Consider the following 13,066-nt stretch of genomic DNA (forward strand, 5'->3'; position numbering starts at 1 on the left):
TAAGCAGCTGCTAAGTGCTGCTAGCTATAAAGAAGCTATTTGGTGGGCTCGGGCCTCAAGCTGTTAACAGACTCTTGCTTGTCTGCGAGTTCCTTACTATCTGAAGTTTATCTGAATTGATGTTTTGTATCAGTCCTTTAATATGAATATTGGTCAGTTTTTCCCTCCCTTTTCTTTGCTGAGGTGACCTTATAGTTTCTGTAAGCATTTCTTTGTTTCTGTGAGCCTGTGATTGAAGGATTATATCACAAGGGGACTGAGGGTTCACACACTAATGACGCAGCTAATTAGGAGGCGCTGCACTGAACTAATTATCTGTAGCTTGACTTTTTCACACAAGTCATAAATAATGACTTATGTCATGCGGAAGAGCACGACCTGAAGTGCAGCTAATGAGGAAATTCAGCTTTACTGCACAGTCACAAAAGTATTTCATCATGTCTTCGGATCTCCCGCTCTCTTTGTAGCAGTCACCTTGTGCTGGTATTCTCTGTCATATTTCACTTTTCCTTTTATTTCACTTTTTGTCCTCAAGGACTGACTTCTGGTACTGTCTTTGTCAGATCTGCTCCTCGGTATGCGTCTCATTGGTGTTGGATTAGATTCTGCTATTGCATGTATAATACAGCCCTATAGCCTTGTTCAGACACACAGCCAGAACAGGTCACCACGCACATAGACCTGCACTGAATGTGATGGTCACTATCCCTCCTCTACCATATCCTGTTTGGACATACTGATGTAATTATGTCCAAGATGAAGAGATATGAGACACAGACAGAGCAACAGGAGGAGGAGGAGGCAGCAAAAGATGGGGGGGGGGGGGGGGGGACACTTCAGTCTCACATCCTGCTGATGAGGGTCACAGACAGATATGTTTGTTCACACACAGTCAAATGTAAAAGTATGTGTCAAACCAGAGTCTGGTGCCGTTTCCTGTTTCTCCCTGTGTTTCACTTTACATGCTACCTCAGTTTGATGTGATTTAATAGAGCACACTCACAGGGAGGAACACACACACACACACACACACACAGTTGCTGCAGGCTGGGAGTTTTGCTTAGCTAATGCCTCTTGTGTAAACGCACAACTATACCCTCAAATAAGACACACATTAGACAAATGTAAAACTGCTTTGTAGGAATCTCAAATAGGTGGTTTGCTACAGTTTTTTTGGTTGTTTTTGCCGCTCTTTTTAAGTGCATGACCTGCCTGTATAGGATACTGTCTAGGATACTGTCTATTCCCTTTTCCCCCAGACGCAGTTATCCTAGGTCTGGTTAGATGTCTGTGGTCAGCCCAGCTCTCCACTGATTGTTCTTACTGTGCATAGTTGAGATTTCTCATCTGGTTCTGTTCTCCTGCCCAGCTGCCCACTCAGACTCAGCCTGCATTTCCTCCTTAAGTGGCCACTGGATGCTGACAGGGACAGGAAACCACATAAAGGCCAGCTTCCTTTCCTGATGGGACTCTTTGTCGGGGGTGTTCTATATTGCTTTTGCTGAACGGATGTGTGACTGTGACCTCTGAGGAGGGAGGAGCTAGTCAATGCAGTGTTTACGCAAATATCTTTTTGGTTCTCAAAAATCTTTTCTCTGTCTGCATGTTTGTGCATGCCAGCCCTGTTGTTTCAAATCAAGAAGTGTGTTTATAATGGCCTACTTGACATTGCTGTTACTTGATATGCATGATTTGAGAGAGATATCTCTTAGGAGTTGAGGCTGTATGCAGAGGAATCTCAGTTATCTCTGTCTGGGAAGGAGATCTTGTGTCAGCTTGTCTGCAGCAACTTGTTCATTAAAAAAAACAAATAAAAAAAAACAACATTGGCCTCATTTTTCGATCTGTATTTGGCAGAAGGATCAGCCCTAAGCAGATCATGGTATGCTTATGCCATTTACTTCAGGGAAAGCTATTCAGATGTAAACACCTCCCTGTGCTGTCTGCCACAGGCTAAACCCTCTGTTTCTGTTGTCATCCCTGGATATTCACAAGCTTCACTCCTTCACCTGTCACTTTAATGTCTGTTTGTCTTTAACTTAATGGTTGTTTAACCAAAAACAAAGTGGTTATGGTTGTTGGTGCCTTAGTTGGATTAGTCACAGACCACATAACTGCAACGTCCAGCGTTCAACTCGAAGGGAACTTTGTTGCATGTCATACCCCTCTGTCTCTGTCTCCCCATGTTTCCTGTCTATATTACTGCTGTCTTTATTGGCAAAAATTTCAAAGAAAATAATCTTTTAATGTGGTGATGTTTGTCTTCTTAGTGTGCTGTTGCCTCCGCAGGAAGTCATTTCCATAAACGTTGTTGTCCTGGTGCTGATTTAACAGTGACTTTGTAGTCTTGAATGTCAGATGCACGAGTGCGTGAGTTGAGTGCATCCATGCATATGTTCCACTGACACCAGACCACGTAAAACGCTGCAAGCTGTCTGAAAGTGAAATCTGGCGTGCAATGTAAAGCCATTTGATGGTTTCATGCCAAGTGGACCCGACATGATGTTGACTCTGCCTCCATCTACTCTCCAATTTCAAGATGCACACATCCCTCGGGGGATAGGATTTTCCGAAAGGTTAGTTAGGTTTATTGATGTCCAACAAATAATCTTAGAAATACAACTTTCTAGTTCTCTCACCACACAAATGACTCAAAGGATCTGTGCACCTGCACAGGGGGTTTCACTTGTCCTGGGTGATTAGACCTCGCTCAGGTTGAAGGTGGGCAGAGCTAATGCTGGGAATTACATGAGCTCACCGGACTCCGTGCACCAGTAAGAACGACACAGGTCTAATTGGTCCCACTCTGGCAGGTGCAGCAGAGCTAAAAGCAAAGTGAGGAGACGGTGTTCACACACCCACACACTTCTGAAAAGACTAATCATGTGTGCTGGTGTTCAGTGGTTTTAACAACACAGTCATGGTCTCAGCCTTGCATGCTGCAATGCTCTTGGTGTTGCATGTACATGCACAGTAAGAATATTAAATAGTGACAAATTCAACATTAACATAGTATTCGGTATACTTAAATTACTATACTTTATTTCTTTTTAAACCTTTAACACCCATTTACCCTTTTGGAGATTTTTGTTTAAAAACAGTGGACAATTTTCATAATTAGACTCTTAAGATGAAGTTTTCAAGGATGCTTCACACTGTTGAACTGAAAGTAGGAGAAAGTATTTTTTAGGTTTCAGTTTTGTTATGAATAGAGTATACTCTGCTTTGCATTGTTTCAGGATTATGTCCAGGAGTCTAATCAATACATACTATATTTTACATGTTTCTATTCATGCAACTTTTCATACTATTAGAATTCCCTGAATGCTTTGTTTGCATTCAGTGGGCACAACAGTGGGTTGTAAAACTTAAACATATTATGCATAAGGAAAGGATGAATACAACAACCAGCCCTCATGTTTGTTGATGCTTTAAAAGGTGCAGGGAAGCTGCTGGACATCGAACTGTAATGAGTGGGGAAATTAAACCGCTCCTCTTGGCCGGAAGAGTTCAGCAGCTTGCAGAGGTCACTTTAATATAACACATTTACAGTGAAAAAAAACAAGAGAGGAAAAGAGAGATATGAAAAGTCATTTCCAGTAAACCCCTCACACAGACACACAAACGCACAAACCTCTGTCCATTAATTTCACTGATTTCATTCCTTCGACAGTCACCTCATTACCACTGTCTGATAGCTATCATTCATTTGGCTTCTCCATCTCTTGCTTTATGTGTTTTCCCTTGTCTTGTTCCTATAATCTGTTAGTCACTCCCTCCTTGTCTTGTTACGACATCAGCAATTTGTAGCAGGAGATGTTAGAGTGTATTATTTGGCCCTTTTTCAACAGAGTAACTGCCACATAAAACAACTCCCTCACAGTGTTCGCGACACGGAGCAAAGAGCTTCTGCTTGTAGGAACAGAATATGTGAAATATGTGACCCTAAATATGTTTTAGCTCAGTAGACATGTATATTTACTGTATATAGCTGCCAATTTTGAATAATAGCTTGTGTTGGATTGAGGCCATCTTCCCATGGTGTTTGTCGCTCTTTATCACTCAGAATTAAGTTTTGCTGTTTCAAACTGAATCCTGAATGAAGATGCTTTCACATATCCCGTCAATCATCAGTCCAAAAGCTGTTTTCTAACTCTGTGTGATTCCATTAACCTCTGGAAGCATGGCTGTGTGTTATTACAGTAGCTTGTGGAGCTGGAGGAAGATGAAGGTGTTAGTTAATTATGTCACTGCAGTGACTTGACGGAGGTTCTTGCGTTCTCCTCCAAGCTTGAAGCACGTTGCAGTGTTTCATGTTTTTATTTATGATGCATTTTTAAGTGATTCCTATCCCAGGCAACAGAAATGTTGGCCTCTTCATGTTGTTGCCAAGTCTGATGGTAGATATTTTTCCACTGATGGACGCCGTAACAGACTGTAATGCACTGCAGCTTAAATGACTTACTGCTACTGAGGAGGACTAGTGTTGCTCATTCATAGCTGGAAAAACAAATTTTTGCACTGTTACTATTTCTACGAGTGTCACAAACACTAACACTCTCCACTGGAGAGCAGATGCAGCGAGTCCAGGCAAGTTCTCTGAGGGCTGTTGAAAGATACTCCGGGAAGTGAAGATAATTTAAAATGGATGCAGTCTGTTTCAGAAAATAGACACGATAAAAACATTTCCAATGTAAGCACAAAAACATCTTTGAAGTGTACATGCATACAGAATGCACAAGACAGTGATAATAAGAATACTGGGAAGGTAGATTTACCTTCCTCCAATTCACATTACACTTCAGACCTGCCTGCACCATAGCTCTTATGTCATAACTTTCTCAATCTCTCATAACATAAAAGAAAAAAAACAGGTGAAGGGTTACAAGCTTGACAAGCAGCTCTCATTTGTGACCCTGACCTCTCGTGTGAAATCCCATTTCATGTCTGTGCTGGGACAGAGACTGTTGTTGGTACAGGCGGCGCAGATGGTGCTGTAAGCAGCCTCTCTGACGGAAAGTCTCGGGTCTGTATTATGAGAAGCTGTTGACCTCAAATATAAAACCTATCTTTATGCTCTGCCTCTGGCATGACGCTGGTGTGAAATGGTGCAGAAACCAGGAGGAAGCATCTGGTAACAAGATCCACTTCACTAATATATAAATTTTAGACAAAATAAGGGACATTTACTTTTAGCTGCTTTATGGCTCTTTTCACAACGAGTCCTGAAACAGTATTTGATTGAAAAAAAAAAAATGTGATTAAATTTATTGTTTGCTGGTATAATCACATAAATAATATAAGAGCTGCAGCGATTAGTCGATTAATCAGTTAAGTGATTGACGGAAAATGAATGTGTTGTCATTTTTCAAGCAAAAATGCCAACATTTTTCTGGTTCAGTTTCTTCAGTGTGAGAATTTGACACTTATCTTCATCATTTATGATAGTGGACTGATATCTTTGCGATTAGATATCTTTGGCCGGACAAAGACGATTTCATTCCAGCAGATTAATGGAATGAAAAGATGTAAATTTTAGAGACAGATATATTAAACAGAGAAAAACACCAGATCCTCGCATTTAAGAAGCTGGAACATGCAAATATTTGGTAAACAGTTAACTGATTATAAAAATTGTTGCCAGTTGGTTTTCTTAATTGATTCAAATTGGCTGAATTGTTTCAGCTCGAGCCTGTGCGTCCCCTCATACAGTCTGCAGACCAATCTGTGACATCTGCATCAAAGATGGAACAGGTGGCGGATTCAACTCAAATACTGAAAAAGTTGTGTCAAAGACAGAAACTTTGTGAGGAATAGACACATTTCAAAGAGACAGAGTTAAATTCACAAAGGTTTTATCTTTTGAGATTCTTGCATAAAATTGAACTGAGTCCTGCTCCCTGTGGGCAGAGAACAGAGCCCTGAAGGACACAGCGATGCCTCTGAATATGACCTGTCCTCCTCTGTCATACTCTCCGAAGCTTCGTATTTTTTTTTTTCTTACCAGCTTGATTCTTCCGAGTCCAGTGTGAAAGTTGTGTTATCAAAGGCTTGGGCTGCTAACAGACCCTCAGAGGATGTGGAGAGAGACAGACACAGCAGAGTGTGAAACCTGAGCCTTTCTTTATCAGAATTATGCATGAGCCCAGAGAATAAGACCCTTTATAGTCTACAGTCATGGTGGCAGGGAAGGTGACTCCCAGACCTTGTACTGTAGCTAACACAGTTTGGGAGTGAAAAATATAGTTAGAATGAAAGAGAGAACACATTGGAAATGGTGTTGATCTATTTCCTCTCTCATCTCCTGTCATCTGTCTTCAGCCTCTCTGCTCTAATCACTGCTGTCTATAAAAGTCATCACCCTATTTATGGCCTTGTTATTCACCAGAAAACTTCAGTCTGGGCATATCTGCTTGTTACTCCATCAAGGAGGGATTAAGGGCAAGGATCATCAATTTTCTCTGTTCTTTTGCTGTGTCTGTTTTCCCCCGTGCTGTCATCTCCTGTAAAAACTAACTTTTCATCTTCTCTGACAATCTGACAATTGATTTGCTGTACAAATTGCACCCACTGAGAGCTGCATTTACCATTTTGTGACATTATATTGAGGACACTGAGGAGGTAATGAGATGGAGATGTGCTTTGTTATGAATCCACCAGTGTAGTAAGAAGCAGAGCTCTCGCCTCTCTTTGCCGTCTGCAAAAGCTCTGGTGACAACATACAAACTTCAATATGTTTGTTTTTTGTTTGTTTTTTTTCCTGTCCACATTCCTTGAATCTAAGGCTTCAGCCAGGGTGGGCATTTTAATAAGAGGTTGGCAGATTAAAACATAACATAAATACAGATTGAGATCGGAGATTATGGCTGGAAATGTCAGCGCTTCACCTCATCAGATAATGGGAACTTTTAGCTTTTCCTCTGTGATTGTGAGACATAAGAAATGCATTATAACACCACAGATAAAAAATGTTTTGTATCATTACAGAGTTGGATCTCAGAAATTGTAAGTTGTCGTCTTATCTGCGTGGCTGGGATCAAAACCCAGCGTGTGTATCTTGTGTTTTTTATGTCCTTGGGCATTAAGTGAGATGGGAGGAAAAGAAGGTTTAAGATGGGAGGAAGCGAGGAGAAACAGAGAGTGATGGAGACTCGGCACAAACAGTAGTCCTTTATCACCATGGCAACAAGTCACAGCTAGGACACAAGTGAAGTGCTGAAGTAATTAAGTATTGGTAGCATGTCAAGTGGTCTCTTTGTGGTGTGTGTGTGTGGTTGTGTGTGCGTGCGTGTCCTGTTTAGACAAGGATGGCACTTCAGATGCTGCTTCTTAAAAACATAAGGGAAGTTGTCAGGGTCGAGATTTCCATTCAAACAAATCTGTGTGTGTGTGTGTGTGTGTGTGTGTGTGTGTGTGTGTGTGTGTGTGTGTGTATGACAGAGAGCGAGAGAGAGTATTTGAGTCCACTTGTGTCCCTCGTCGGTGTCCTCCTCTGCATGACTGAATTTCCAACTACTGAAATCTCTCAACAACTATTGGATAGACTGTCATAAAATTTTGGTGCAGACGTTGATATTCCCCTCAGGATGAATTGTAATCCCTTCGGTGAAGAAAATATACTTGAAATATTCTTACTGCTCTGGCAGACTCCTTCACTTAAGAGAATTAAGCTTAAAGGACTGAAAAATACTTGATAAGGAGAGTAATGCATTGTTCTGTAACAGTTACAGCTTGAGTAGTTGTCTCTTGTGCTCACATGGATAATATTCTGACATAAATCAGATTGTAATGAAACGATTACAAACGGATGTATATGAAATATTGGATCAGGTATGTTTATTCCAGCATAGAGTACTGTTATTTTCTGGCTCTCTGGGCATACAATAAAGCTGTGTGGTCCACTGTGTGCAGGAGGAGGAGGTGGGGGTCAGTAGATGCCCCAGCAGTGAATTTGTGGCCCCCTAACGGTTTAATCCGTCCATGCTTTCTCTCCCCGCTGAGCTGATTTCCCTTTGCAAAGATTTGTTTATGTCCAAAGCTCCACAGCCCTGTCAGAACCAGTGTGAACTCAGCATTATGTAACTATGATTGATTACTCATTAAGGAACCACGCAAGGCGTTAATACCAGCACTGGTTGCAGCACAACAAGCCAGTGAGTGTTTGTGAGTCTCTGATGCAAGCCGAGGACCCTGAGTGGGAATTGAGCATCATCACAGCCTCAAAACAGAACTCGACTGTGCTAAGTGCTGCCCTGTTTCGCTCCCTGGATAGTGATACAAATATTTTGACACCATTTTATTTTTTTGAGTTTGGACAGATGTGTTATGTAATCAACTTGTCCTCCTTTCATTTTGCGCCAGAAGACCTTCATTCATCAATTTAAGATGCCAAACAGCTCAGGATCACTGGTCCCTGAGCTGTTGAGAAATGTAGCTTTGCTGTGCTCATTAGACAAAGACAAACCATGAATCAGTCCTACCTACTCCTGCTGTATAACAAGATTTTTTTCATTTCATATCTACACCTTAAAAACTTTGCATTAATATCTGCCTCCATTCTCATTTTTAGCCATGCTACTGTCATGGCTCTTGGGATGGCAGTGTCCGCCTGTCCAGACCGAAATATCTCAAATAACAGGATGGACTGACATGAAATTTGGTGCAGACATTCATGGTACCCAGAGGATGAATCCACGTGGTCGGTGTTACACATGTGGATTTTACACGTCGGCTCTGTTTCAGTTGGTCAAACGTGAATTAAATGTTAATGTCAAACAGCTATTCAATATACATAACCATTCATTACCAATAAAATGTGATGCAGATAGTAATTATGGGGCACATACCAGCTCTCAGTGTGCAGGAATCATGTGTAGACTTACAGCATTTCTTTCCTGCGTTTGAATGTGTTTTCACTCACTGGAGTTTTCATTTGTTTCCTCTATTGCAGAATGAGAAGCCTCTGGGTCATTCAGCAAGCAGGTCCAGCAATATATCAAAGGTGAGTAAAGTACGCACAAATGGAAAACTTTGAATGAATGATGTATGGCCTTCACAGAGAGAGAAAAGAAAGAATGAAGACAGGAGGGCGTCAGTGAGGTGAGCTGTGGAGGCTGAGATTGACAGAACAGATAGATATGCAGCGGCGTTAGAGCGACTGATAGATAACCTGCCTCTCTCGCATCACATCACCCCAATCAGAATTCCCTCACTGATCGACCTCCACAGAACAGACGTGTCTTTACACCTCAGCTCGTCAGCTTGATGTGGCTCACTGTCAGACATTGTACAAACCTCTGTCCTCGGTGACTCCTGTCTTTCTCTGTTTTCTCATGTCTCTCGTCCCTCTCCTCTCCATTGCTCCCTCAGGCAAAGCTACGGCCTGCATCGAATCTAGCTTCAGGGTTTCAGTACTTGTTCTCTTGAGCCTCTTAGAGGATAAACCCTTTACTTGTGCTAATAGATGTCAGGGTCGCATCATCACCATGGGACCGCTCCGACAATAACGTTTGATCCACAAGCCAGTCGCTCTCTAGCTGTGAGCTCGATGGGAGTTACTGCACCTTGGTGATAAATAGACCAACATTCATTCTCAGGGTTACAGTTATGGTTCAACATAAATACTGTTTTCTAAGACAATGTGCCGGTCCCAGACTAGAAAGGACTATGCTGTATGGCTTCGTAAAACAAACACTGACCACTTTATAAAAATGGACTCACCGATCAATTATGGCATTTACAGAATTGAATTCATAGTTTAAGAGAACTCTATTTCTATTTTATAGCAGATAACAAATGAACAAGTAGTGCAGCTGCTCAGTTTTATGAACCTGATCATGTCCTGAGACATGTAAAATATTGTATTTAATACTATACATTTACTATACTTACTTTCACATGTTAACAATTGTTCACCAGTTGAATTTGAGAGATCCAAACACTGCAGCTTTATAACAGGGTATATTTGGGAAGGCAATATAACCACATCCCCAGTTTAACCAACGTATCATCACCACAAGTGGGTACAAAGTCTGTCAAAGTCAAACCAGAAAGTGCAGCTGCAAAATCAAATGTTCACAACTTTCAGACTGAGTAATAGCTCTAAAGTGCACTTATTAAAAAGTGAGATAACGATCTGTGAACTTGTGCTCATGTGGTTGTCCAGTGTGGAAAATCACAATCATCACATCCAGATCAATGACCTTTGGTAGCTGATAAAAATTATGAAATGTGTTATGAAACTGAGACTCATTAAAGTTGCAACGAGTTAACAACGAGCCTGGCTCTGTATAAAGGTAACAAAATCTGACTCCTTACAACAGTGAAGCTCAGTAGTTAACACATAAACTCTTCTTTGGTTAAACTGTACAAAAATCGAAATGTAATTTGATGTTTTCCTGGCCAAGAAATAATCCACAACAGAACATCCTGAACATCCTGAAGACACCTTGATTTTTGGACAGATTTAATCTCTTAAATAGTGAGCTTTAAGGGTATTAGGTAGATTGTTACCCTCAGTTTCCAATTGTGTTTTTTTAAGTGTCTGTGGAGAGATGCTAAACTGTCTAGAGGTGCTGTCGAGGGATAGTTTGGCTTGATAGTCAGGACGGGGTTTTAAATAGCTGAAATGGATGAATTAAAATCTATCTTGTACATTGGCTCAGAACATCCCCTGTAGTTGAAGAAATTCAGACAAACACATAGAAGATATTAAATTCCAGGTATCTCATCCGTAATTCGAGGTGCCAATTTATTTAATTAACGGTTTCCAGACGCCATTCATTGTCATTGAATGTCCTACCTAAACCGCCATTCCTCTGACAAATGTGTGCATAATGGAGTGATAGACATAAAGTATGAACAAGGCTCTTAAGTTTGACAGCTTTAATTAATAATCAGCAGTCAGCGTGCCAGCTGGTGTTTCTGCTCCTTCCTAAAGGGAAATACCTCCGACTGGCAGGTTTTAAAATCTGTATTAATTGTACTCTGGACGGACAAGTCTGCTGAGAGTCTGTGGTTAAAGAAAGTTATGAATCATTAGACCAGTTTGGATTGAGTGAGTGAGGAAATAGTACAAAAAGTAATCTCCAAACTCTTGAGAGACTGTAAAAGACTAACAGCGGATTACGGTAGAGGTGTAATATATTTTCAGTAACACACTGTCCTCAAACCACTATGCTGTGAAGCTGCTTACATCAGAATATGATCTGTGAGACTACAGACGATGATTTTATGCATATATGCAGTGCATTTATAAGTTTCCCTGCTCTCTGCTGTATTGGCAGGACGAGATGGAAGATTTTCATGTTTCCAGCAGTGACTCAAATATTCCATTTGCTGAAAGAATATAGAATGTAGGTCAAGTTCATTTATGTTGCAAAGCCCCAGAAAATGAAAGCTAAAAAGCAGTTTTTGGATCACAGTAAAACGCACAGGTGATAAGATCACTTAATTAACACATGTGACTTGTCTGTCCGAGCTGCAGTTTTAATGGCTGATCCCGACTTGATTGTTTTCATTAATTTCCACATGAACTTCCGCCGGACTTGGAATAAGGACACCAAAACAAACCCTACATTGCTACACATGGCACAGATTCAAGCTGAATCACATCGGCTCGTGTCAGATCGGATCAAAAATGAATGTGCTCGAATCCAATTGTTGACCTATTTAAAAGATCTCTCTCTACATAAATAACCACAGCATCAGCGTGAGAGGGATATTTCGTAACATCTCCAGCTTGGCAGGGAAATATAGTCTGGATAATGTTTATGTGAAAGCTCAAACATCCAAAGAATTTGTTAATTCTGTCAAAGCACTTGCTCTAGTTTTATACTGATAACCTGGCAGGAACTAGCTTCTGACGTTTTTCACGTAGACAGTCACTGAACTGCTGTGTGTTCTTTAATCACTCCACGTTCTGAGGATGACTCAGAAAAACATCTATGTTCTAGATATCCAGTTACCAGTAACACCCTGTCATGAGACACACACCTGTCATGAGTGGGGTTTATGTAATAACAGGAAAACAAGCTGCAGCATTTAGCTAGGGGGTAAAGTGTTTCATAAAGATGATATTGCCAGTGAGCTTGTCGCTGCGGGGTATTAAGGTGTATGGTCTTAGATGGAAACATATGTGCATCCAAAGCCAGAAACTCGTTATCTCTCATCTGCTCTATATGGTTTGTTTCATTGATGCATTCGTACAGAAAGTGTCTTTTATCTTTTAAAAAAAATGATCTGGAGAATGGTGAAAGGGAGGTGGAGATGAGGGCAAATAATCAGCATCTTTTATAATATGAAAGAACGGTCAGTGTTGAACATACAAAAGCAGCCGTGAAAGGTTTATCTGAGCACAGAGTGTGGGCTGAGGATTACCCGTTGATTTGGCGTGAGTCGAGTTTCCACTCAGTGAGGTCAGGAGGCTTAGCTGTAGCCGTTTCTCTCTTTAGCACAGTGCCAGGGAGCTGTGCGATGCCTCCTACACTGTTTGGGAAGGAATTAAAGTATTACAGTCCTCATAAAGACACAAAGCAGCGACCCACCGCTCAGTGGGCTGCTGATACTCAGCCAAACATCTGGTGGTGCTCTAAAATTCAAGCTGCTGCAGTTTTTGGTGTTTCAGGCTCCATTGCTACAGAGGACAACCTGGGTCTTTCCTCCAGATCTCTGAGGGACCAGTTCTGCTGCTCTGTTCAGCTTGGCGGAGCACTGATGTTAAAAGCAGGCACTGAGCCAAACCACTATTCTGTAGAAAGTGAAGTTAATTGTTAATTTCTTTGAACACATCATATTTTTCATTTTTCTATGCTGAATTGCTCAGTCTGGCAGCATTGCTCATTTTCTGCTGCTGAAGCTGAAGCTGGCTCCCTTCCTCGGGGGAAACCAGACTTAAATGATTTCATTACAAAATGCTTTTGGTGGAAAGCGCGGTTATTGTTTATTTGTTTGCAAAGTTGTAAAATGACAGCCCAATCACACAATCCCTGCTACAATAGTGGGTCATGCTCACTATTTAGGGATGCAACTATAATGATTATTTTTGTTTGTTTGATTGTTTCTCTGA

General features: G+C 41.1%; 1 protein-coding gene across 2 annotated transcripts in view; it reads left to right on the forward strand.

Moving 5' to 3' along the window:
- marchf8 (membrane-associated ring finger (C3HC4) 8) overlaps nucleotides 1-13,066 on the forward strand; it is an 81,833-nt gene that overhangs the window by 47,306 nt on the left and 21,461 nt on the right. For both annotated transcript variants that reach the window (XM_056396169.1, XM_056396168.1), the window contains exon 3: nucleotides 8,951-9,001. In XM_056396169.1, the coding sequence (XP_056252144.1) occupies nucleotides 8,951-9,001 (51 nt within the window). The remainder of the gene's footprint in view (nucleotides 1-8,950; nucleotides 9,002-13,066) is intronic.

Source organism: Seriola aureovittata, chromosome 14 (assembly GCF_021018895.1).
Source record: "Seriola aureovittata isolate HTS-2021-v1 ecotype China chromosome 14, ASM2101889v1, whole genome shotgun sequence".
Taxonomy (NCBI): Eukaryota; Metazoa; Chordata; class Actinopteri; order Carangiformes; family Carangidae; genus Seriola; species Seriola aureovittata.